This window comes from Poecilia formosa, unplaced genomic scaffold (genome assembly GCF_000485575.1).
Source record: "Poecilia formosa unplaced genomic scaffold, Poecilia_formosa-5.1.2 Scaffold3, whole genome shotgun sequence".
Taxonomy (NCBI): Eukaryota; Metazoa; Chordata; class Actinopteri; order Cyprinodontiformes; family Poeciliidae; genus Poecilia; species Poecilia formosa.
This window is the reverse complement of record NW_006799942.1, coordinates 4,865,898-4,893,365: the sequence shown is the minus strand read 5'-3', so window position 1 is coordinate 4,893,365 and position 27,468 is coordinate 4,865,898. Positions and strand designations below refer to the sequence as shown.

The window sequence follows — 27,468 nt, the reverse complement described above, 5'->3', positions numbered from 1 at the left end:
TCTTTTAAAGTTTAAAGGCAAAAATCAAAAAATCTTTTCAGTTCATATTGATGTAATTGAAGTGAAAATGTTTTTTGTATTTTAAAGTAAGACGTTTATTTTGTGCTGAATTTCGACAGCAAAATGCAGCGGGTCCACCAGACCCACAAACAGTCGCTGTGTAACCAAAAATATGAGCACTTTACCAAGGTTAAAATGTAATGTCAGTTAATAACTAAATCAGAAACAAAATCCACCTTATGAAAAAACAATAAATGGTTTGAATGAAGTTTGACTTAAACTTCACCACTGCTTTCTTGTTCCCCATTTAAACTAAACTTACCATGAAAAACTAAGCTCTTGCTAATGGACTGAATCCATCTGGTGAACTCAACATCATTTCACAAAATCTACAACCTTCACACCATTTTACATCATGCTAGTCTCCATAAAAAAAAAAAATCCATAAATCTTTGAACAGTGATGCAGACTCTGTTGACTGCAAAAAGACTTGACGACCTGCTCTTTGTATAGCTTTCCGTTTGTTTCCAGACTGAATGGATGCATGAATGATCACCACCTTGTGGTAGTAAGAGATGCTCACATGCAGAAAAGTAAGAAAAGAAAAAAAAAAAACAGTTGTCTTGCTTCTCGTCAAAAACAAATCGAGAGAACACAAAACAGCTCGAAGAAATAGATTTAACCATACATTCAAAACCAACTTAAAATATTTGGTTCAACATCTCTCTCTTTTTTTTTTTTAATAATAGATTGACAGTGCACAATTCAAAAATACCATCAAGTCATTGAAGTAGGCATGACCATCCAGTGGTTGACATAACAAACACAATACAATCTATTGCGTATTATCTTACATAGTTTGGATTACATTAGGTAATCAAAAGAAAGGTGCATCATTGACCGTAATTGTGCTTACACACATACAATCATCTGTCCCTCATCTATACATTCTTCTTGCTAGTAGACTAAATCCAGATGCGAACAGCAGCGTCTTGAAACTGACTTTGTGTTCTGGTGCTGCAGCTGTGAGGAACACAAGAAAGTTAGTTCTCTGACCACACAAGGAACAAGCTTAAAGTAACTCCAGAAATGCTTTTTCTAAATATTCCTTTTTAATATGTTCATGAACACGACTGCACGCGTACTGTCAGCGCCACAGGGTTACCTGACCCAGATGATAAAATGTTCCTTTACTTAACGCTAACCAAACAGAATCAGATTGTGAAAAACATTCCAATTGCTTTGCATAACACTGCAACCTGCACCACTCTCCAACTGCTGCTGGATAGAGTTAAATGAGCGGCGATCTTCTACCAGGCTGAATATAAAATAGTGACAGTAGCTAAAGAATACCTTAGTGTTTAAATATACTAAAGTTTGTTTTATTTCACACTACATTGGACTGTTGTAAATAACTATTAGAAAATAGGGGCATAATCACATAAGTGTGTAAACTTTTCCTATTTCCTTTGGGGCAATCAGAAAAGCAACAGTATTGTTTACAGTATTGTTCTGTCTTTGCTGCAGCCTTGTTCCCTCTTCCCAGACAAATTTCTCCCATCGGAGACAAATAAATAATCCTATCTTATAATTACAACTGTCTACGTTCTAGGCTTCAATTATATTCTCATTTTCTGTTTTCTATTTTTAGCCCCTTGGCGTGGATTACTTAGGGTGTTTTGTGTGGCATAGTTATGAATGCTTTGTTTCAAATAGTTCATATTTCTAAAACAAATGAAGCTATCATTAAGCCTAACATTGCTCTCACCTTTGTTAGATTTAGATTTTAAAAGAAAATGAACATAACTAATAGTTTATGATAGGAAATGGAATAGACAGCACTTAAAACAAAAGGCTGGAAGGCCTTCTTTTGATTACCCTAATCTTTAGCTTCCCTTATAGAAAGAAAATAAGTGTTTTTTTTCATAAACTCCTTCATTCAACACTTATTAGCACTCCCTTTCTGTCTAATTTTTACTTGGTTTTAGGAGAATGCATGCTTAAATGTGTCCAAATTAACGACAACGATCCTGCAGTGGTTGGAACGCTTGGTAATCTTAAAATTTGTTTCAATGGGATGAAATTTTGTACTGTATATAGAGGCACATTTCTCTTTCACACTCACTACAGTGAAACGAAAAAAAGGGGACATATGTCATTCAAATGAACCGACTGTGTTTTGAATTTCCCAACTTAGGGGGATGGCCACAAGAAGGTAGCTATTTCCACACAATTTATTCATATCTGCTTCAATAATACAACTGAAACTTTGGCAAACAAGTCCAGAAGAAGGCCTACGTTTGAACTAATCCAAAAACAAGAATAGGGAAATAGTTCAACAAACATAAAATGAAACTTCCTCTGTCTATCTCAGTTCCAAGACCTAAATCTTATATAAAATTCGCTGTTTGTTCTGAAGAGAAAAGTGTAGAAAAGATTACTTAAACAAATATTCAAAGATCCCTCTCTGAGTATACTCCGACTATCCCATATTACGGTATGCAATTCAATACTTTCCTATTTACAAGAGAGAATGGCACTGGCACTGTAATCTGACCCACATGACAGTTTAGCCCTCTCAAAAAGTTTTTCCGAAATTTTTTTGTGTTAAATTACAAAGCTGCATATTTTTACATTTTTTTATTTTTTTTATTTTACCAGAGGTCCCTCATGCCTTAACAAATGTAGAGGGTGCGGCAGCTCATTATTTACTCAAAGCAAACTTTCTAAACTCCTTCTACAAAGCAGGACAGCACTTGCACTGAGATTCATTTTCTACTGAATGTATATAAAAAAAATCCTTCTATAATTTGCTCACCTGGCAAGTGGCTCTCTGTTGCTGTAAAGACACATAGCAAATGTAGGAGGGACAGTTCAACAGCTTGAATATGTGTATGTTTAATAAGCGGCACAAACAGAATGCCTTAAATACAAACCTCTTATGATGTAAGTGGTCTCCATGCCTGAATGGATGTGGTCAAAGACGTGACAATGGAGCAGCCATGTCCCTGGGTTTGCCGCCACCATCTCAACAGTCTGGAACGTCCCAGGGAACAGATCGAAAACATCTGCACGATGCACATGGTCCATCTAACACACACACACACACGCACACACACACACACACGCACACACATCAGTCCATAAGGTACTGCAAAGGGAACAAAGAAGAGCAAATATGCAAAATAACACAACTGAGGAACTGAGAGTGTCCTGGAACAAACCCTGTAGATCAAGGTTTCGGCATGAAAGTGAACTGTGTGCATGTCTATTTCGTTGCCCATGCCAAGCAGATACCAGTCGACTCTCTCATTCTCCTTCATCACCAGTCCACGGAGGTTACCATACAGTCTACCATTTATTCCTGTAACACACACATTTATAAATCACACAACCAGCCGTGACGGGAAACCATCTGAACATAAAATTAAACCTTTTTACCATAACACTACACTGTTTTGACTATAAATGATGTAAGCTGGAAAAGAGTAGTTTTCTACTTTGTTGCGCCATCTTTTATAGACTTGTTATTGTACTTGTGCAAGATTTTTCTTTTTTTGATCTTAGGATTTTACCAAATTTCTCAAGCTGTTTGTTTCAGGATGTAACATTTACTTTGACTGGATGACCACACTGGACCGCTGGAAATGTAAACGCTTCTGCTGTTGTAATTTGTGCAGAATGTTGTTTTGGCATTGTCTTGACCATATAGGTCATTTGCTGCAAAGCGTCTCACAGAGATCTCTTAAACGGTCCGTGCTTGCCAAAAATAGATGGTCATTTTTTTTAAGCGGACGACACTGTGACCATGATGTGCCGACAGAATATGACTCATAAGACCACAGGGAAATGTTTTTAGTCCATGTTGCCATGTTTCTAGTCCATGTTGCCATGTTTCATAAGTAAGTCTAACTGAGACAAAGTCCCCAAATGTTATATTCAAGGCACGTCTCATCCACACAGTATTTCCACTTGTTTATTTCCACTCTGTTTTATATGTGACTGAAGTTTGCAAATCATTTAATTAAAAAGTAAAAGTTTCCACACTGCCCTCTTTTGTTCGTACCGTGCATCAAATTACTCTCCTCAAAGTCTTCGTCTTTTTTAAATGTTCCAGGATCAACGCCAAGGTATGTCTTAATGTTGTCATCCAAGTACCAGGACTGGTTTTCATCATACACCAAAAACAGCAGCGCAAACTCCCTGTCTATGTCCTGCCTTTGTCTGTCGACCAACGCGCCACGGCCCAGAGTCCCAGGCCTGCATATCACCAGGGGCCCAAGAAGACCACTGAAGAGATCCTGAGCATGGACACACGAGTGCTTTAGCTACATGAAAATTAAACTGCAAATTATGTATTTATAAGTTAATGTTTCTGTAAGGAGGGATGTACCTTGATGTAGTCAACAGATGAGAAGTAAGCATAGGTAATGCAGTTAGGATCTGAAATCGTTGGGCCAGAGCTTACAGGAATATCCCAAGTCAACTCAACAATGTGGCCTGAAGGACAGATAGAATATATGAACTCCATAAAGTCAATCCAGAGAAAGCAGCTTCTGTTATACAGATTTGTTTTCCTTATTCTCACCAGGTTGAACCGCAGTGTGTGAACCGCTGGCCTTGACTCCGTGTGGTGTGATGGAATAAGGCCGACTGGCTTTGTTTTTGAATACAATCAGAATCTGCTCTCCCACCTCTCCGTGGATTATCGGACCTACAAATGGAAGAAAGATATTATTTGACATTCTCTGTGTTTATTTAGCAATGCTGATGCAAGGAGGTGCTAATCTCACCCAAGATGCTCAAGTGTTCCTCGCGTGCCTTCTGAGTTTTGAAGGTTTCGTCTGTGTATTCACGATACGCTACCTTCTTATAACGGGAGCCAATCCTGTTCTCCCCTTTACCCACAAATATGTTGCCTGGACTGGGAGACATGTACCAATTAGCTTCCATCAACAAACAGTAATAAGTTCCACCACTAATTACAGGCTCCAGGTGCAACACGTCGACACATCATCTGACAGACGTCCTGCCTTACTCACACACCTCTCCTCTGGATTTGTGTTGTGTTTCTCCAGCTCCCAGTCTCTTGTAGGTGAGTAGTCCCATTCAATTTCCTCTGCACTGATATAATACTTCACAATCCTGGTAGGGTCAGAGTGTGGGGCATGTGTTCTTTTGCCCTTGCAAGGTTTGACTTTGTAAAGGTGCCTCATGCCAGCTGAGAAGTGATCTGTTGTTCTGCAGTCCACCTCAAACAGACCTGAGAGGGTCAATGAACAAATTATTTCATCAAATTTTACTATCACGATTCAATGACAAAACCTGAAAAACTCCATCCTGCATTTGTTATTATTATGCCTAAGTATAAAAGTCTTAATTAGTTCTTTGCTATTTTTGCCAGCAATATTAACAACTATTGTGGAAGGTCCAAAGAGCCACTGGGTGTTGGTGTCCAAACATTATCCTCCCTTAGATCACATTTTATAATACTTTTGCAGTTGCAGAAAATGAATGCATGACTAACCATGATTATTTGGCTGCATGAAGAGAGCTGCAGTGGTGTGGGGAAACAGGCTGACTGTATCACGTGTAGTGCTTTGTTTCTTGAAGGTGTTTCCCTCAAAATACACTCCATGTATGTCTGCCTCTGTGCCGAGCCCAAAGGTGTACCACATGACATTGTCCCCGGCACACATTTCCAGCCCTGGAAGGTTCCCATACATGAGTCCATTTATAGCTGAAAGAGAAAGGGACAAAATAATTAGCGGGAGAACAACCTGGATCTCGAAAGATAGAACTATGATCTCCATTCACAAAAGACTCATTAAGAGAAAACTGTGCAGCCTTTTTCAAACAAACTGATTACCGTGCATTTTGTTGCTCTCCACAAAATTCTCATCTTCTTCGTCTGTCTCAGCAGTGCCGAAAAGCTTGATGTTTTCATTCAAGTACCAGCTCAAGTTTTCGTCCATGACAGAGAAGAGGAGGAAGAACTCCTTGTCAATACCCTTCTGTTAAACAATAAACACTTACAATTCAGGAAACAGAAGGGCGTTTAGAAATTACAGCATGTGTTTATGTATGGCGTTGTAGCAGTGCACCTATAATTAGAGGATACATAACACAGTAGGTAGAATTCTCTTATCGTGGGAAAAGTGTGTGTGCGAAGAGATTATAAAACACTACCTGAATTCCTTTCTCCCCCAGCGCTCCTCGTTTACACACAAGCAGAGGTCCAACTAATCCGGAGTTGGTATCCTTGACAGGATCAGTGGCGGAGTAGTACAGGTAGGGAATACAGGGAGAATCGGACGACGACGGGCCTTCCAGCACCCGCCAAGTGTAGACAAATTCCTTACCCGGGTCAACATGCGACCCTGGATTGTCAGAACCTGAAACATTATAGACAAAGCAATGAAAGTTCAATTAATACACCTCCACAGACTCATTATATTTTGTGTTAGTTCAAATATAGTTTACATTTTTTTTAGTAGTGTTACTATTTTCTTTTATTATTTTCTTAATTCCCTGAGTCAATATTGTTTTGAATTTTTTGTAAATCCAACTAATCTTTCTCTGTGATTTGGAACAAATTAGCAAAACAGTGTGAAAATAAAAAATTTTAACTTTAAAAAAGAGTGGAGATATTTTTTGACAAAGGCACAACAAAGTTTTTTTTTTTTCATTTCATAAGACAGACTGAAAGAAAAACCTCCAGAAGCAGTAATTTTTTAGCCTCTAAAGTTGGCAGTGAGCAGGATTGTCACTGACCGCTTCCTCACCATCTTCGTAGCTGGTTCCCTGGAAATGTTTCTCATAGTGGAGTCCATGAGGATGAATGCTGTAGCTTCTATTGGCCTTGTTCTGGAAAGTCACTCTGAGAATATCTCCCTCCTCTGCCCTCAAAACAGGACCTGGCCAAAAGTTTGAAAAAGGAAATTAACAGCAGGCTGCTGCAAGACGAGCAACTTTAACATTAAACAAGACATTTGGAGAAAAAGCCAGAGAGAAAAACAAGTACCCAAGAGTCCATGATGGGATGGTGATGCTTTGATGTGGGTAAAGGTATTGTCTGTGTACTCTTTGTATATTACTTTTACATAGGTACCTCCGATTGCTCCGTTATTTCGGCTAAAAAACACCTCTGATGCCCTACAAAGGAAAGGACAACAGAAAACAACCAGATCAATAGATCCATTATTCTGTTCCTGACAGACGCAGAAAACTTGATTCAACAAAACATGATCAGCTCAGAACAAACCAGAGCCCAGATGCAGACAGACAATGCTTCCTATGTGATGTCAGTTTTCATAGGATGATATAAAGCCAGAACAAGTGAAGCATATGTATTAAATATAATAAGCCATTTCCAACAAAATTAGTATAAAAATGAGAAAACTTCATAACAGACATTTCTTACTTCTACTACCTCTACTGGCAGTTTTTAAGTAAAATATTACCAGGTGAAAAAGCAATCAAACTTTTTTACAACTGCTAGCCAGCTTTTTTCTGTTTGTATTTCTATGCAAGGAAGATCTCTTAGTTCACAGTTTTTTCTGCTAGTTCTGCTAGAATAAGCTAAAAGCTTAACTTAGTTATTCTTGCTCTTCCTATTAAACTAGTGTTTTTCCCTCATGCAATGTTTATTTCTCCTTTAGCTCCTTTTTACTTATAGATTTATTTACCCAGTTATTCTGCTGTTATTTTTACTCCTCTGTTGTTTTCATTGTCACTTCTTGTAAATAGCCTGTTGGTTTTTTTTAATGCTGAAATACACATGCACATGTTGTACATTTTTAAAATTATCCTACTAAGTTGGACATGCCTTTGAATTGGAGTACACCATTTTTAATAATGACGTATTTATTGAGATTATTGTGTGAATCTTGATGATTCAATTGCCTGTCTCTTTGCTGCTGTTGCTCTGGAATTTCCCTACTGCGGGATAATAAAGGATATTCTATTCTATTCTATTCTATTCTATTCTATTCTATTCTATTCTATTCTATTCTATTCTATCCTAGTCTAGTCTAGTCTGGTTTAGTCTAGTCCGGTCTATTCTTCCCACAGCCTGCCTGGGTTAGGGTTGACTGGTAACCTCTTCACTCCTCCAGATGATGTTGCTTCTTAAGTTTCCTTTCCTACCTCTTCCTAAGGAGATCCTATCAATGCCTCTGTTTCCTCTCAGGGGACCTGGCCAAGATTTCCACTCTTAATCCTGTATCTCTCACAGCGTCCTCTGCTCCTTTCATGCCAGTGTTAACAGCGGTATCTCCACCCTCAGTAGACGGTCCCCAACTCATATCCTGGGGATGTTTGGATTACTTTGGTGTTTCTTTTGTTGGTTGTTGTGACTCAATGACAAGTCTAGTTGTCTTACAATTGGAAAGTTACCTGTCAATCCATTCTGGTGTGTGCATTTGTGAATAGCTGTAGTGTAAAATGCTTTGAGGTGTTAGCGTGACAAGATGTGGGCCATTTAAGTTCAGACCTTTCATTATTTGTTGGAATTGAGCCGGGACTCTGGCTCAATCACTTTAAAACTCATACGCCATTACACTGAAAGTCCACATTTTCAGAGCACAAATCTCACCAAAGGGCCTTGGTTCTGGATTATTCAAAACATTACACTAGACCTCACATGAGGCAATGCTAAGCATGATTACTCACCTGCCCTCTTCAGTAAGCGATGTGTTTTTAATCAGATTCTTTTCTGAGGGGGCATAGTTCCACTGGACTTCCTCTGCTGCCAGGTAGAAATTCCTGACAACACCAGGTGTTGTTGTGCTGCCAGACGAAGAGTCACATGACATCACTTCGTAGAAGGCCTGCATACCAGCTGAGAAAAAAAATCAAATAGGCACAAAATATGAGTTTGTTTACAAAAATAACTTGCTTATCTTTAAATGAACATCAAAAAGGGTTACTGTTGCCACAAATTTAAACAATTCCAACACCACTTATAGACTTTAACAATTAATGCCTTGCAAAACATTTTACGCACTTTCAACATTTTCACAATTTGTCATGATCCAACCAAAACATTCACTGTATTTTTTTCATAACTAATGTCACACACAAGCACATATTGGTGCATACTGGTGAAGTAAAAGAAAGAATACATGNTGGGCCACAGGATGATGCCCACGTTTTGAAGATCAAAGACTCAGAAGCTGTTTTATATAGTTTATTTTATTAATTTATGCAATAAACACATTCTTGGATGCTGAACACTAGGCTTACTCATGTTGACCCGTTTTGCGACTAAAAAATATATAAAACAGTCATCAGTAATTCTTCATAAGCATGCATACATTAATATTCATGCATAAAGATATAGAAATTTAAATGAATTGCACAAAAGTTTGAAGGGTTACAAATACATGATGGTTAAAAGTTGTTTTTCAGTTTGGGACGTGTTTGTCTTGACTTGCAGTGGACTCTGGATCTGATGTGATCAATATGCAAATCAATCACTGAGTGAGCATCAGCAATCACAGGGACATAAACACTGATATGCTAATTTCTGCTGGTACACAGGTCAAACTGTTAGATTGAAAGGTAAAGAAACACTCCTCTATCACATCCTGGATTTGTGATTTAGGAAATGATGATGGACCGTCTCCGAGAGCTGTTACTGTGAGAGCCCATGAGAGGCTTAATAATTACTCAGTCTTATCACACACCCTGCATACACAAATAGACCACAATTAGAATTAACCAACAGTGCATAATTTTTACTTCATAGGGTGTATCCATCTCATGATATATCTGGTTCATTGGGGAAGATACCAGAGGAGGGATGTGGGGATTTCATTTTGTAAAAGTTCTGATTTGTAATAAAAGAAAATTCAGTTTTAAAATTTCAAGGCACTGGTTTTTCCCAGCTTTCAGGCTCTGTGGGCTCCATGGAGCCATAAAGCTGTTATATGCAGACAGATCTCCAAGTTCAGATCCCCTCAATCTTTATTTTCTCAAACAAGCTGTGAAATATTGTAAATTTTTCCAGAATCTGTCACATATTTTCAGCCTTATTGTTTTGAACAATAAGATGTCTGGCATCTGGAAATCCATCTGCCACAAATACAAATAACTACAGGCCTGTTTGAAAATGTTATGTGACCAACTAATGGATTTCTTGAGGAAAAATGTATTATTTTTGAGCAACATTAAGACTTAGAAAACACACTATAATCACTTTTGTAAAACTGATTAATTCCATTTTTTGCCAGTAGATTTGTAAATAACTGCTGTGCTGATATTTTCCTTAAGTTGCCAAGACCCTTTGACACAAATGGGCACAATCTACTGTATTTAAAATTACTGGTCAGCTCAAAATTTGCTGTCATTTTTCTCTTTCCCCTTGCGTTCAAAGCATGGGGGGAATTCAGCCATTTGATTCTTGTGTTATAAGATAAACATATTGAAAATAAATTTGGTCCTTTTTTTTAAATTTTAATGTTTTTGTCAAAGAGCAACATGAACGAGAAATAATTTTCTTTCTTCTAATGTTTTCTTTTAAAGTTTAAAGGCAAAAATCAAAAAATCTTTTCAGTTCATATTGATGTAATTGAAGTGAAAATGTTTTTTGTATTTTAAAGTAAGACGTTTATTTTGTGCTGAATTTCGACAGCAAAATGCAGCGGGTCCACCAGACCCACAAACAGTCGCTGTGTAACCAAAAATATGAGCACTTTACCAAGGTTAAAATGTAATGTCAGTTAATAACTAAATCAGAAACAAAATCCACCTTATGAAAAAACAATAAATGGTTTGAATGAAGTTTGACTTAAACTACACCACTGCTTTCTTGTTCCCCATTTAAACTAAACTTACCATGAAAAACTAAGCTCTTGCTAATGGACTGAATCCATCTGGTGGACTCAACATCATTTCACAAAATCTACAACCTTCACACCATTTTACATCATGCTAGTCTCCATAAAAAAAAAAAATCCATAAATCTTTGAACAGTGACGCAGACTCTGTTGACTGCAAAAAGACTTGACGACCTGCTCTTTGTATAGCTTTCCGTTTGTTTCCAGACTGAATGGATGCATGAATGATCACCACCTTGTGGTAGTAAGAGATGCTCACATGCAGAAAAGTAAGAAAAGAAAAAAAAAAAACAGTTGTCTTGCTTCTCGTCAAAAACAAATCGAGAGAACACAAAACAGCTCGAAGAAATAGATTTAACCATACATTCAAAACCAACTTAAAATATTTGGTTCAACATCTCTCTCTTTTTTTTTTTTAATAATAGATTGACAGTGCACAATTCAAAAATACCATCAAGTCATTGAAGTAGGCATGACCATCCAGTGGTTGACATAACAAACACAATACAATCTATTGCGTATTATCTTACATAGTTTGGATTACATTAGGTAATCAAAAGAAAGGTGCATCATTGACCGTAATTGTGCTTACACACATACAATCATCTGTCCCTCATCTATACATTCTTCTTGCTAGTAGACTAAATCCAGATGCGAACAGCAGCGTCTTGAAACTGACTTTGTGTTCTGGTGCTGCAGCTGTGAGGAACACAAGAAAGTTAGTTCTCTGACCACACAAGGAACAAGCTTAAAGTAACTCCAGAAATGCTTTTTCTAAATATTCCTTTTTAATATGTTCATGAACACGACTGCACGCGTACTGTCAGCGCCACAGGGTTACCTGACCCAGATGATAAAATGTTCCTTTACTTAACGCTAACCAAACAGAATCAGATTGTGAAAAACATTCCAATTGCTTTGCATAACACTGCAACCTGCACCACTCTCCAACTGCTGCTGGATAGAGTTAAATGAGCGGCGATCTTCTACCAGGCTGAATATAAAATAGTGACAGTAGCTAAAGAATACCTTAGTGTTTAAATATACTAAAGTTTGTTTTATTTCACACTACATTGGACTGTTGTAAATAACTATTAGAAAATAGGGGCATAATCACATAAGTGTGTAAACTTTTCCTATTTCCTTTGGGGCAATCAGAAAAGCAACAGTATTGTTTACAGTATTGTTCTGTCTTTGCTGCAGCCTTGTTCCCTCTTCCCAGACAAATTTCTCCCATCGGAGACAAATAAATAATCCTATCTTATAATTACAACTGTCTACGTTCTAGGCTTCAATTATATTCTCATTTTCTGTTTTCTATTTTTAGCCCCTTGGCGTGGATTACTTAGGGTGTTTTGTGTGGCATAGTTATGAATGCTTTGTTTCAAATAGTTCATATTTCTAAAACAAATGAAGCTATCATTAAGCCTAACATTGCTCTCACCTTTGTTAGATTTAGATTTTAAAAGAAAATGAACATAACTAATAGTTTATGATAGGAAATGGAATAGACAGCACTTAAAACAAAAGGCTGGAAGGCCTTCTTTTGATTACCCTAATCTTTAGCTTCCCTTATAGAAAGAAAATAAGTGTTTTTTTTCATAAACTCCTTCATTCAACACTTATTAGCACTCCCTTTCTGTCTAATTTTTACTTGGTTTTAGGAGAATGCATGCTTAAATGTGTCCAAATTAACGACAACGATCCTGCAGTGGTTGGAACGCTTGGTAATCTTAAAATTTGTTTCAATGGGATGAAATTTTGTACTGTATATAGAGGCACATTTCTCTTTCACACTCACTACAGTGAAACGAAAAAAAGGGGACATATGTCATTCAAATGAACCGACTGTGTTTTGAATTTCCCAACTTAGGGGGATGGCCACAAGAAGGTAGCTATTTCCACACAATTTATTCATATCTGCTTCAATAATACAACTGAAACTTTGGCAAACAAGTCCAGAAGAAGGCCTACGTTTGAACTAATCCAAAAACAAGAATAGGGAAATAGTTCAACAAACATAAAATGAAACTTCCTCTGTCTATCTCAGTTCCAAGACCTAAATCTTATATAAAATTCGCTGTTTGTTCTGAAGAGAAAAGTGTAGAAAAGATTACTTAAACAAATATTCAAAGATCCCTCTCTGAGTATACTCCGACTATCCCATATTACGGTATGCAATTCAATACTTTCCTATTTACAAGAGAGAATGGCACTGGCACTGTAATCTGACCCACATGACAGTTTAGCCCTCTCAAAAAGTTTTTCCGAAATTTTTTTGTGTTAAATTACAAAGCTGCATATTTTTACATTTTTTTATTTTTTTTATTTTACCAGAGGTCCCTCATGCCTTAACAAATGTAGAGGGTGCGGCAGCTCATTATTTACTCAAAGCAAACTTTCTAAACTCCTTCTACAAAGCAGGACAGCACTTGCACTGAGATTCATTTTCTACTGAATGTATATAAAAAAAATCCTTCTATAATTTGCTCACCTGGCAAGTGGCTCTCTGTTGCTGTAAAGACACATAGCAAATGTAGGAGGGACAGTTCAACAGCTTGAATATGTGTATGTTTAATAAGCGGCACAAACAGAATGCCTTAAATACAAACCTCTTATGATGTAAGTGGTCTCCATGCCTGAATGGATGTGGTCAAAGACGTGACAATGGAGCAGCCATGTCCCTGGGTTTGCCGCCACCATCTCAACAGTCTGGAACGTCCCAGGGAACAGATCGAAAACATCTGCACGATGCACATGGTCCATCTAACACACACACACACACGCACACACACACACACACGCACACACATCAGTCCATAAGGTACTGCAAAGGGAACAAAGAAGAGCAAATATGCAAAATAACACAACTGAGGAACTGAGAGTGTCCTGGAACAAACCCTGTAGATCAAGGTTTCGGCATGAAAGTGAACTGTGTGCATGTCTATTTCGTTGCCCATGCCAAGCAGATACCAGTCGACTCTCTCATTCTCCTTCATCACCAGTCCACGGAGGTTACCATACAGTCTACCATTTATTCCTGTAACACACACATTTATAAATCACACAACCAGCCGTGACGGGAAACCATCTGAACATAAAATTAAACCTTTTTACCATAACACTACACTGTTTTGACTATAAATGATGTAAGCTGGAAAAGAGTAGTTTTCTACTTTGTTGCGCCATCTTTTATAGACTTGTTATTGTACTTGTGCAAGATTTTTCTTTTTTTGATCTTAGGATTTTACCAAATTTCTCAAGCTGTTTGTTTCAGGATGTAACATTTACTTTGACTGGATGACCACACTGGACCGCTGGAAATGTAAACGCTTCTGCTGTTGTAATTTGTGCAGAATGTTGTTTTGGCATTGTCTTGACCATATAGGTCATTTGCTGCAAAGCGTCTCACAGAGATCTCTTAAACGGTCCGTGCTTGCCAAAAATAGATGGTCATTTTTTTTAAGCGGACGACACTGTGACCATGATGTGCCGACAGAATATGACTCATAAGACCACAGGGAAATGTTTTTAGTCCATGTTGCCATGTTTCTAGTCCATGTTGCCATGTTTCATAAGTAAGTCTAACTGAGACAAAGTCCCCAAATGTTATATTCAAGGCACGTCTCATCCACACAGTATTTCCACTTGTTTATTTCCACTCTGTTTTATATGTGACTGAAGTTTGCAAATCATTTAATTAAAAAGTAAAAGTTTCCACACTGCCCTCTTTTGTTCGTACCGTGCATCAAATTACTCTCCTCAAAGTCTTCGTCTTTTTTAAATGTTCCAGGATCAACGCCAAGGTATGTCTTAATGTTGTCATCCAAGTACCAGGACTGGTTTTCATCATACACCAAAAACAGCAGCGCAAACTCCCTGTCTATGTCCTGCCTTTGTCTGTCGACCAACGCGCCACGGCCCAGAGTCCCAGGCCTGCATATCACCAGGGGCCCAAGAAGACCACTGAAGAGATCCTGAGCATGGACACACGAGTGCTTTAGCTACATGAAAATTAAACTGCAAATTATGTATTTATAAGTTAATGTTTCTGTAAGGAGGGATGTACCTTGATGTAGTCAACAGATGAGAAGTAAGCATAGGTAATGCAGTTAGGATCTGAAATCGTTGGGCCAGAGCTTACAGGAATATCCCAAGTCAACTCAACAATGTGGCCTGAAGGACAGATAGAATATATGAACTCCATAAAGTCAATCCAGAGAAAGCAGCTTCTGTTATACAGATTTGTTTTCCTTATTCTCACCAGGTTGAACCGCAGTGTGTGAACCGCTGGCCTTGACTCCGTGTGGTGTGATGGAATAAGGCCGACTGGCTTTGTTTTTGAATACAATCAGAATCTGCTCTCCCACCTCTCCGTGGATTATCGGACCTACAAATGGAAGAAAGATATTATTTGACATTCTCTGTGTTTATTTAGCAATGCTGATGCAAGGAGGTGCTAATCTCACCCAAGATGCTCAAGTGTTCCTCGCGTGCCTTCTGAGTTTTGAAGGTTTCGTCTGTGTATTCACGATACGCTACCTTCTTATAACGGGAGCCAATCCTGTTCTCCCCTTTACCCACAAATATGTTGCCTGGACTGGGAGACATGTACCAATTAGCTTCCATCAACAAACAGTAATAAGTTCCACCACTAATTACAGGCTCCAGGTGCAACACGTCGACACATCATCTGACAGACGTCCTGCCTTACTCACACACCTCTCCTCTGGATTTGTGTTGTGTTTCTCCAGCTCCCAGTCTCTTGTAGGTGAGTAGTCCCATTCAATTTCCTCTGCACTGATATAATACTTCACAATCCTGGTAGGGTCAGAGTGTGGGGCATGTGTTCTTTTGCCCTTGCAAGGTTTGACTTTGTAAAGGTGCCTCATGCCAGCTGAGAAGTGATCTGTTGTTCTGCAGTCCACCTCAAACAGACCTGAGAGGGTCAATGAACAAATTATTTCATCAAATTTTACTATCACGATTCAATGACAAAACCTGAAAAACTCCATCCTGCATTTGTTATTATTATGCCTAAGTATAAAAGTCTTAATTAGTTCTTTGCTATTTTTGCCAGCAATATTAACAACTATTGTGGAAGGTCCAAAGAGCCACTGGGTGTTGGTGTCCAAACATTATCCTCCCTTAGATCACATTTTATAATACTTTTGCAGTTGCAGAAAATGAATGCATGACTAACCATGATTATTTGGCTGCATGAAGAGAGCTGCAGTGGTGTGGGGAAACAGGCTGACTGTATCACGTGTAGTGCTTTGTTTCTTGAAGGTGTTTCCCTCAAAATACACTCCATGTATGTCTGCCTCTGTGCCGAGCCCAAAGGTGTACCACATGACATTGTCCCCGGCACACATTTCCAGCCCTGGAAGGTTCCCATACATGAGTCCATTTATAGCTGAAAGAGAAAGGGACAAAATAATTAGCGGGAGAACAACCTGGATCTCGAAAGATAGAACTATGATCTCCATTCACAAAAGACTCATTAAGAGAAAACTGTGCAGCCTTTTTCAAACAAACTGATTACCGTGCATTTTGTTGCTCTCCACAAAATTCTCATCTTCTTCGTCTGTCTCAGCAGTGCCGAAAAGCTTGATGTTTTCATTCAAGTACCAGCTCAAGTTTTCGTCCATGACAGAGAAGAGGAGGAAGAACTCCTTGTCAATACCCTTCTGTTAAACAATAAACACTTACAATTCAGGAAACAGAAGGGCGTTTAGAAATTACAGCATGTGTTTATGTATGGCGTTGTAGCAGTGCACCTATAATTAGAGGATACATAACACAGTAGGTAGAATTCTCTTATCGTGGGAAAAGTGTGTGTGCGAAGAGATTATAAAACACTACCTGAATTCCTTTCTCCCCCAGCGCTCCTCGTTTACACACAAGCAGAGGTCCAACTAATCCGGAGTTGGTATCCTTGACAGGATCAGTGGCGGAGTAGTACAGGTAGGGAATACAGGGAGAATCGGACGACGACGGGCCTTCCAGCACCCGCCAAGTGTAGACAAATTCCTTACCCGGGTCAACATGCGACCCTGGATTGTCAGAACCTGAAACATTATAGACAAAGCAATGAAAGTTCAATTAATACACCTCCACAGACTCATTATATTTTGTGTTAGTTCAAATATAGTTTACATTTTTTTTAGTAGTGTTACTATTTTCTTTTATTATTTTCTTAATTCCCTGAGTCAATATTGTTTTGAATTTTTTGTAAATCCAACTAATCTTTCTCTGTGATTTGGAACAAATTAGCAAAACAGTGTGAAAATAAAAAATTTTAACTTTAAAAAAGAGTGGAGATATTTTTTGACAAAGGCACAACAAAGTTTTTTTTTTTTCATTTCATAAGACAGACTGAAAGAAAAACCTCCAGAAGCAGTAATTTTTTAGCCTCTAAAGTTGGCAGTGAGCAGGATTGTCACTGACCGCTTCCTCACCATCTTCGTAGCTGGTTCCCTGGAAATGTTTCTCATAGTGGAGTCCATGAGGATGAATGCTGTAGCTTCTATTGGCCTTGTTCTGGAAAGTCACTCTGAGAATATCTCCCTCCTCTGCCCTCAAAACAGGACCTGGCCAAAAGTTTGAAAAAGGAAATTAACAGCAGGCTGCTGCAAGACGAGCAACTTTAACATTAAACAAGACATTTGGAGAAAAAGCCAGAGAGAAAAACAAGTACCCAAGAGTCCATGATGGGATGGTGATGCTTTGATGTGGGTAAAGGTATTGTCTGTGTACTCTTTGTATATTACTTTTACATAGGTACCTCCGATTGCTCCGTTATTTCGGCTAAAAAACACCTCTGATGCCCTACAAAGGAAAGGACAACAGAAAACAACCAGATCAATAGATCCATTATTCTGTTCCTGACAGACGCAGAAAACTTGATTCAACAAAACATGATCAGCTCAGAACAAACCAGAGCCCAGATGCAGACAGACAATGCTTCCTATGTGATGTCAGTTTTCATAGGATGATATAAAGCCAGAACAAGTGAAGCATATGTATTAAATATAATAAGCCATTTCCAACAAAATTAGTATAAAAATGAGAAAACTTCATAACAGACATTTCTTACTTCTACTACCTCTACTGGCAGTTTTTAAGTAAAATATTACCAGGTGAAAAAGCAATCAAACTTTTTTACAACTGCTAGCCAGCTTTTTTCTGTTTGTATTTCTATGCAAGGAAGATCTCTTAGTTCACAGTTTTTTCTGCTAGTTCTGCTAGAATAAGCTAAAAGCTTAACTTAGTTATTCTTGCTCTTCCTATTAAACTAGTGTTTTTCCCTCATGCAATGTTTATTTCTCCTTTAGCTCCTTTTTACTTATAGATTTATTTACCCAGTTATTCTGCTGTTATTTTTACTCCTCTGTTGTTTTCATTGTCACTTCTTGTAAATAGCCTGTTGGTTTTTTTTAATGCTGAAATACACATGCACATGTTGTACATTTTTAAAATTATCCTACTAAGTTGGACATGCCTTTGAATCGGAGTACACCATTTTTAATAATGACGTATTTATTGAGATTATTGTGTGAATCTTGATGATTCAATTGCCTGTCTCTTTGCTGCTGTTGCTCTGGAATTTCCCTACTGCGGGATAATAAAGGATATTCTATTCTATTCTATTCTATTCTATTCTATTCTATTCTATTCTATTCTATTCTATTCTATCCTAGTCTAGTCTAGTCTGGTTTAGTCTAGTCCGGTCTATTCTTCCCACAGCCTGCCTGGGTTAGGGTTGACTGGTAACCTCTTCACTCCTCCAGATGATGTTGCTTCTTAAGTTTCCTTTCCTACCTCTTCCTAAGGAGATCCTATCAATGCCTCTGTTTCCTCTCAGGGGACCTGGCCAAGATTTCCACTCTTAATCCTGTATCTCTCACAGCGTCCTCTGCTCCTTTCATACCAGTAGTGTTAACAGCGGTGTCTCCACCCTCAGTAGACGGTCCCCAACTCATATCCTGGGGATGTTTGGATTACTTTGGTGTTTCTTCTTTTGGTTGTTGGGACTCAATGACAAGTCTAGTTGTCTTACAATTGGAAAGTTACCTGTCAATCCATTCTGGTGTGTGCATTTGTGAATAGCTGTAGTGTAAAATGCTTTGAGGTGTTAGCGTGACAAGATGTGGGCCATTTAAGTTCAGACCTTTCATTATTTGTTGGAATTGAGCCGGGACTCTGGCTCAATCACTTTAAAACTCATACGCCATTACACTGAAAGTCCACATTTTCAGAGCACAAATCTCACCAAAGGGCCTTGGTTCTGGATTATTCAAAACATTACACTAGACCTCACATGAGGCAATGCTAAGCATGATTACTCACCTGCCCTCTTCAGTAAGCGATGTGTTTTTAATCAGATTCTTTTCTGAAGGGGCATAGTTCCACTGGACTTCCTCTGCTGCCAGGTAGAAATCCCTGACAACACCAGGTGTTGTTGTGCTGCCAGACGAAGAGTCACATGACATCACTTCGTAGAAGGCCTGCATACCAGCTGAGAAAAAAATCAAATAGGCACAAAATATGAGTTTGTTTACAAAAATAACTTGCTTATCTTTAAATGAACATCAAAAAGGGTTACTGTTGCCACAAATTTAAACAATTCCAACACCACTTATAGACTTTAACAATTAATGCCTTGCAAAACATTTTACGCACTTTCAACATTTTCACAATTTGTCATGATCCAACCAAAACATTCACTGTATTTTTTTCATAACTAATGTCACACACAAGCACATATTGGTGCATACTGGTGAAGTAAAAGAAAGAATACATGCGTGTCTAAATGTTTTAAATGTTCAAATAAAAAAACTGACATCCTGAATCAGTTCTTTCCAATCAATTTTGGTGTAATTAACACTGTACTTTTACCTACTTTGGAAATAAGACTGAATCTTTGTTCTTTGCAGAATAGTTAAAGCTCAGTCAGATTGGGTGGAGTATGGGATGACCATTTAATCCCATGTTTTGACACATTTTTTCCACCCACGCTGATGATTTTTGCAGCACCTCCTGAACTACCAAGGGACTCTTTTCTGTTGCACCATTTAAAGCTCTTCTTGCAAGACTGGCTTTTCCTTAAGAGTAACAGAGTAGTAAAGCGGAGTAAATACAAATGGTAATGGCATTCTTCACACCTCATTCTCCATATCATCTTGATCCGTCATGTCTTGGAAAATAAAACTTTCGCTTATTTACTGAGAAGAATGAACTGATAATGGAGGTTGCTGAGCAAGTGTTATAATTATGGAACTGATAACGGAGGTTTCAGTGAAGATGTTTTTTCTTCTTTGTCCAACCTAAACCTGCTTAACCAGGTTTGATTTAGGGACAAAGATACCGATTAGCCAGAGATGGGAGAAACAGAGAGAAACTCCCTAGAGGAGAGAGACGGGTCGAAGGCACCGTGTACGTGACTGATAAGATATAAAACATTGTTATGTGTTAAGTTTCACTACTTCTTCCTTCTTCTCTCTTCCTATCTTTTCTCACTCGCTAAAACTTACTCTGATTTTCTAAATAGAATATATAAAGACAAATGTGCATTTCTCTGACTGATTCAGTGTCTCGCTCTCTCCCAAAACAAAAATAGTTTTTCCTAAACAGTGACATAAAAATGTGAACAACATTTTCAAGGAACTGTATTTGCTGTATTTTGAGAGAGTACAATTCTTTGAGGCGGAGGTTCACAGGACTTTGGACACCAATAAAACACATCACGGCCCGATTTGGACAGAAACACACCACTCTGCTATGTGAATGCTGGTAACACAAAACAGCAGCACCCTACAGACACACATTCTCCCCTGTCAGCAACTCTTGGCAGCCAGTTATAGGGGGCAGAGGCGAAACAAAGGTTAAAGGGCAAGTAGTCCTACCTTGTAAGTGGTCGTTAACCTGGCAGCTCAGCAGCCACTTTCCTCTCATTTTTGGGACCATTGCAGCAGTAGCGAACGTGGCTGGAAACAGGCTGATTGTGTCAGTGCGGTGGCCTCGGTCCAGCAGAGTGTTTCCATGGAAAAAAGCACTGTGGATGTCCACTTCGTTACCCATCCCAAATAAATGCCAGGCTACAGGCCGGTGCTGGCAGAGCTTAATACCAGGCAGATTACCAAACGTGTACCCGTTTATAGCTGTAGTACAAAAGAAAACATAATTAAATGAACAGCAAATAAAAAAAAAAAAACTAGTGTATTTACAGAATTTAGTGTTATTACAATTAACTTTTCCACAAAAGTGAAGCAGAAAAGGATTACGATTGGAAAACTAATTTACCAGTAAAAAGTATTCTTTTGTTTTAAATAAGGACAGTCTTAAAAGGGGAAAAAGGTTCTCACCATGCATCAAGTTTGACTCCTCAAACTCTGCATTGTCTAAAGAGACCCGATCTGGTTCCAAGCATCTCTTAATGTTGTCTTCCAGGTACCAGCTCAGGTTTTCATCCACCACACTGAACAACAAGTAGATGTCCTGATCGACATCCTTGCGGGCCGACTCGGAAACCTGTCTTCCAGGATTCTTTAGAATACCTTAGAGAACAATTAACAGATTCTTCTTTAATGTCTTTTCAGATATTTTTATTTAATTGGAGAACTTCTCCTACAATTATTATTTTTTTTCAAATCAATGCTGGGTTCAGATAATTTAATATTAAAGACATGTATAGTGCAGATAAGGACAATGCAGTTCTTCTATAGTATATACACAATGAAACTCTCCAGAGAAGCTGACAATGTTTCATATACTTTTTTGTACCTTTCTTGCATGTGATGAGAGGTCCAATAAGGCCTGAAGCAATATCCTTTGGAGTATCAATGTGGGAGTGATAGATCCAGGTCAGGCAGTTGGCGTCATCGTTTGTGGGGACAAACCTCGGTCTTACCTCCCAACGGTAAGTGTAGCTGCACCCTGGAGGGACAGAGTCATCCTCCTTCCAATCATTGGGTGTCTTGTCTGGATACAGAGCTCCTGAAAAAACAAAGCCCATTATTAGTGCTCTCATTATTCACGTTCAGATCAATTTTACAGAAGAGGCGCAATGATATACTTTCACTTCCTCAGATTTACCACATCATTCGATTACTTTAGGTTCTCTTGAGTTTCTTTACGTGATTTTGTGGTCTTTTTACTTAAAATTGGTCAAGAACTTAATGAAATAGCATTCCTCAAAAGCATTCCATCTTTTGAGCGCAATAATTTTAAGTGAATTTAATGGGTTTAAAGTTTTGATTTGCAACAAATTCTACAAATCCAACAGATCCAGTTTTTACAGAAGCATATAGTCATCTTAGTTCAATCATACAGAAGGATTAAAAGATGATTAAGTACATCCAAACTTGATTCCAGCAGGGCAACAAGGCAGTAAAGTTCACAACCAACTGTATTAATTAACTGACTTTGCAGCAAACGCTTCTCCTGATCAAGAGCAAGAAAATAATGAACAGATGACGTTATTATCTTTCCAGCATTTCCTCAAACTGAGGATGAATTTGGCAAAAGTGGAAAACTTCCTACTGTGATATGTCTGTGCATTTTACAAAATTTTAGAACTGTTTTTGTAGTTTATAGAATGAATGTAACTGCTTACTCTATATTTCTCACTCAAAAAGCTTAATCACACTGTGCATTTGAAGTTGAAGCACTTTGCACTGGTGAACCTTAAACCAAAAGCATTGCCCTCACATGACAGTGGTTAATAACTAAATGTATTAGTTTTATGTATCAGATGACAGCCTTTATAGTTCCTCTTTCAAGCACATCTTCTTCTGTTCCTGAGCCGTTTCAGTTTGGTATATCTGCAGAAATTTAACAGAAAAGCTTCGTGCAGATAAAAACATAAATCAGTGGTTTGTATTTTGACTGTGATTCAAAGAAAATCTTCCTCAGGATGGCGGTGTGATTAAAGGGGGTGGTGGAGAGCAGGAAATGCTCAACAGAAACTAAAGCCTCTCAGAGCTGTCAGGGTAATCTTACTCTTGTGTAATGTAGCAGCTGGAAGAGACCACTGAACACATTCCACTAGAGTCTGTGACGATCAGGGAGTAATGGAGCTTAAAACGGGGCTTCCCAGTCATTTTATACTGGAGAACTAACTGAGCAGAGACACTTTCACTTTCTAAAATAACACCATGACAACAATGCTTATATGTACTGTATATAAGCAACTGTAGTTGACATATTTAGTGTAAATTAATGTTCCACATTTTCAGACATGGCTATCCAACAGATGTTCTTTATAAGAACTTGTGATTCCTCTCCAACTGTGAGTTTGTTCACTGTGTGATACTTTACCTTCTGAGTTCTTCTTGTAGAAAAGTCCATGGGGATGTATGGAGTAGCTCCTGTTAGCAAAGTTTTTTAGGTGAATGATGATGACATCATCAAGCTCAGCTCGCAATATGGGCCCCAGAAAACCAAGCCAATCTGGCCTGGCCGCCAGGTGGCTGTAGGTGGCGTCTGTGTACTCTCTGTACATTGCTTTCTTGTAGGTACTGCCAATGCGGTCTTTGCCTCTTTCCAGGAAAATAGATGCATGTCTGAAATAGAAAGAGAAGGAAGTAGTTACATGTAAAATAGAGGAACTATACAAAAGAGATACATCTCAGACCATAAGGCCATGTTGAACACATATATTTGTTCTGCATGGAGAGGAAACCAATTCCGTTGTGTTGCACATAGTAAAATTTTACTCAAGTAGTTGAAAGAATTGTAGGTCTTATAGAAGCTGATTTTGACTAATTATGCAGCATAGTTTAAAACTGGCCAGATCCTCTACAATTTGAGATGTTTTTGTTATGATTACATGTTTTTCAAGGATAATAAGCTATTTCTGAACCTGTGACAAATGCAGTTTGGCTACTATGTATCCACCTCAAAACTACAGCAATCAGAAAAGAAGAACAATGCATACTTGTAACTTCTATTTTGATCTTTTGCAAGGTTGCGGGGCTTTCTGGCTTGTTGTGCAATAAAAAAAACTTCATGTCTGTGTGGTGATAAGGTGTTTTATAATTGTTCATGTTTTTCTGTTTTCTCTGGCAATGTTCAGGCGAAGTATTAATTAAATGTTTGGCTTTTTATGAAAAAAAAAAAAATAAAGTATTCTCTTCGATTTACTGTGACCAATATTTTTTATTTTTTTTTACAAGAAATAAGTAACTGAAAAAGAAAGAACATAAGAACAAAATATTTTTCCACAAATCCTGCATGTTAAAAAGCTCTTTGTTGCATTCAAGTACACAACAACCTATTCCTTCACTTTTATTTATTGTTTAAGAAATTGCTGATGCTTGTTTTTAAATGTCAGATCAGCTGTTGAAATATCCTCTGTTAAATATTTAAAAAATCTGTAAAATACAACCTGCCTAACAACATGAGGCAGATTGTTGTCAGTTTGTGTCATGTTAAAGCAGTTTCTTGTTCCTTTTTTTTATTTCAAAAAGCAGCAAGAAATTCAAGAAGCAAAACAAAAATTCAAGAAGTAATGAGAAACAGTGACACAAATTGATAGCATTGGCTAAATTAAGCCAAGAGCACCGCGATAACTCATCCAGGGGGGTCACAAAAGAATATGACATTAATGCCTGAGGCAGAAAAATTATTCATAGGAGAGATCCAAAGTAGAAACAACTGTGAGATCCATCTTATATTTGTCACAATACTTCTTGATATTCCTTAAGTATTTTTGGTGTATGAACAGATGAAACAAAGATTAAACTTTTTGGAAAGTGTCTGTCCTATTACATTTGACATAAAACTGACATAACATTTCAGAAAAAACATATCATACTGATAGTCAAACATGGTAGTGGTGTGATGGACCTTTAATAATGGAATATTCCACTCTCTAAGTGAAAGTTTTGCAGAAAGTCTGGAACTGGGTCTTGAAAAGTGATAATGATACAAACTATGAAATGACGCAAATTAGCAAGTTAATCTGGGAATTGCTTAGAAATGTCAAAAAGTCAAAAATAGGCACTTCATCTGATTGAGATCCTGTGGCATGACCATAAACAGGCCACCAGTGGTCAAAAATCCTTGAAGCTGCCACCGTTAGATTTGGAGGGTAATTCATTGTTTTTCACGCTGGGCCATGTGTCCGGTTTAGTTTAAAATCATAATTTGAGATTTTGAAATACGTCTGTATTCACTCAACTACAGTTGGTCTGAAAGAAAAAACTTTCTTTTGTGCTCTGAAGCAAAAATAAAATAAAATTGAGAGGTACCAAACACCTTTTCATCTCACTTTATATATAGCGTCACCATAACTTAACTTTTAGACCTTCTCTTTCCTGTTCTGACTGGTGTGAAAACACGTAGTAAGTGCATTGATGCGTCAGAAGAGCATCGCGTTTTTCTCCGTTAACATTTCGGGAATCAGTCAGACCTCCAGCCACGGTCAGAGGTCTACGCTCCGTCACACCTTGATAACGTGCTCTAATAACCCGAAACAGAATATTTTCCATCTAGAAAGAGCAAATCCTTTCTCCATTCATTTTCAGTTTCTTCTTGTCTCTTCATTATTAAGCACATGTGTATACTTTCACACCTCATGTGGGCTGGTCACAGAACGGGATCAAATGAATGAAGATGGAAACGTAACGATCACCACTAAAAACGCCTCTCCAACAAGCCCGAATAAACTCATAAAAACTTACTCGTCATCTGCGATGTTTTGGCCGTTCAGGAGGTTTTTTTCACTTGGTGCGTAAGACCAGTCGTCCTCTATGATCCCGATATAGTAAATTCTCTCCCTGCTGTATGCTCCTTCCGCGCCAAACGAGAGAATAAACAACAAATTACTTAGCAAGAGCCAGAATCTCCGAGCCATGTTAGGACGTGACCTCTGTCCGCTGACGGGAAGGAAGCTCCGAGGAACAAGTGAAACCTCCGCAGAGAGACTGAAGTGCGTCCAGGGTGCAGCAGCACTTACGAAACCCTGCAAATGAAAACAGTTAGTCCATTCAGCCGGAGAGCCCCGGTGATATGACCGCCTCCTCTGGTACCAGATGGGCAGGCGTAACAAGCACTCGTTCTGGCACGTCAAAATATAACTAAATTCCTCTGCAGAGACATTAAGATAATCGATGAATTTTACGGACTCAAGCACACAAGAGAGCTCTAATCTCAGTTAGCTGTTTTTTTTTTGTTTTTGTTTCTATGAATAAGCACCTTGTTATTTGCCTTCTCTTTCACATTGCTACCAATATACAGCAGTGGTTCTCAAACTTTTTTTTTTTTTATAAATGCAAGCTCAGTAAATTTACAGATTTTCAAGTACTTACCACTTTATGACTAATATTTTAAAATAGACATTTCTCAGTTAATTGAAAACAAAGAAAATAATAATAACCAAAGGTTTCTCTGAGAAACTATACTCAGAGATCTAAATTCAATTGAAAATCAGATAATTAAACGAATATGCATTCGCAAACCATTGCTGAGATAAGATAAGCCTTGTCATACATGATATTAGAACATTATCATGACTTCTGACTCAGTCATGCAATAACACACACACACACACACACACACACACATATATATATATATATATATATATATATATATACTTTCATTAAGATGAGCAATGTTGAAATTTTCCATTGACTCTTTGTTGTGAGTTTTTGATGCATTCCGTAATAACAGCAGATAAGTAGCAGATTTTGCACAACATATTCTGTCATTTGAACAAAATAGTCTCTGTTTATTACTGTATGTGAGGTATGTGTTAAGAGATGCTGATAGGAAAGTTTAATCTTCCTTACATTTACAAACATTTTTGTGTAAACATTAGTACCTGACTGTTTAAAGTAGTAATTAATGTCTGTAGGCACCTTCACAAATGTCAGAACTGAACATTGAATACTAGAGGTTAATTCTAATTAAATTTTAAATTTTAAATGTCAACATACCCATCCACACACACACATGTTCAGTTTGGACCATTGGGAAAATGCCGCACACTAAAAGTGTTTCAGGTCAAACTGACCTACTGCCCAATTATTACCAGAGTAACCAGAGAAAGCACGTTTTATGGCACTCAGATTCTGGTCATACAAGATTTTTCTTTTAGGTTTTCTAGTTGTTTGTTTTTCCAGTGAAACTATCTCTAAAAGTTTTTGTTAATTTAGCTCTGCACTCTGCCATGTGTGTCACCACATAAGAAAAGTGGGTAAGTAAGGCAGGAAACCACGTTGGTCGTGTTATTGTTCTCAGTGGTGTAGAGTTGCCACTTCTTGTCCAAAACAAACTGAAGGAGCACATTGTTTCACTGGGTTAAACCAGAATGTCCTGGGGGATGTCTCATATTATGCCACGAATTCCACAAAATAATACAGATAAAGTCATCAAACAAGAAAATATAATAGTTTATGATAAAGAAGTTCCCCCAAATTACATTCATAAGTATTTGAAGTGTGTTTAAACACTTCTAATAATGTGCACACTCACAGAAGCACAGTCTGTCTTTATATTGCTTTCTTAAAATCATTTTAGAGGTTCTAATATGTTTTTTAAAAATTACAAGTATATTCTCTTTAACCTAAACACATTTAATAACTTAATTTATTGGTTTACACAGCGATGGCAGCATCAA

General features: G+C 37.9%; 1 protein-coding gene across 1 annotated transcript; it reads right to left on the bottom strand.

Moving 5' to 3' along the window:
- Window positions 1-664: 664 nt before the first annotated feature.
- hephl1b (hephaestin-like 1b) lies at window positions 665-25,937 on the bottom strand. The gene is made up of 33 exons (XM_016673626.1): window positions 25,529-25,937; window positions 23,163-23,407; window positions 21,627-21,839; window positions 21,209-21,400; window positions 20,750-21,004; window positions 19,194-19,362; window positions 17,542-17,672; window positions 17,303-17,434; window positions 16,707-16,912; window positions 16,387-16,531; window positions 16,045-16,257; window positions 15,564-15,780; window positions 15,311-15,441; window positions 15,106-15,231; window positions 14,911-15,017; window positions 14,584-14,818; window positions 13,742-13,881; window positions 13,486-13,607; window positions 8,674-8,844; window positions 7,025-7,155; window positions 6,786-6,917; window positions 6,190-6,395; window positions 5,870-6,014; window positions 5,528-5,740; window positions 5,047-5,263; window positions 4,794-4,924; window positions 4,589-4,714; window positions 4,394-4,500; window positions 4,067-4,301; window positions 3,225-3,364; window positions 2,937-3,090; window positions 2,819-2,839; window positions 665-1,023 (listed from the first exon to the last, which is right to left on the bottom strand). The coding sequence occupies exons 1-33, from the start codon at window positions 25,699-25,701 to the stop codon at window positions 938-940; spliced, it is 5,367 nt and encodes a 1,788-aa protein (XP_016529112.1). The 5' UTR covers window positions 25,702-25,937; the 3' UTR covers window positions 665-937.
- Between the last annotated feature and the right edge of the window lie 1,531 nt (window positions 25,938-27,468).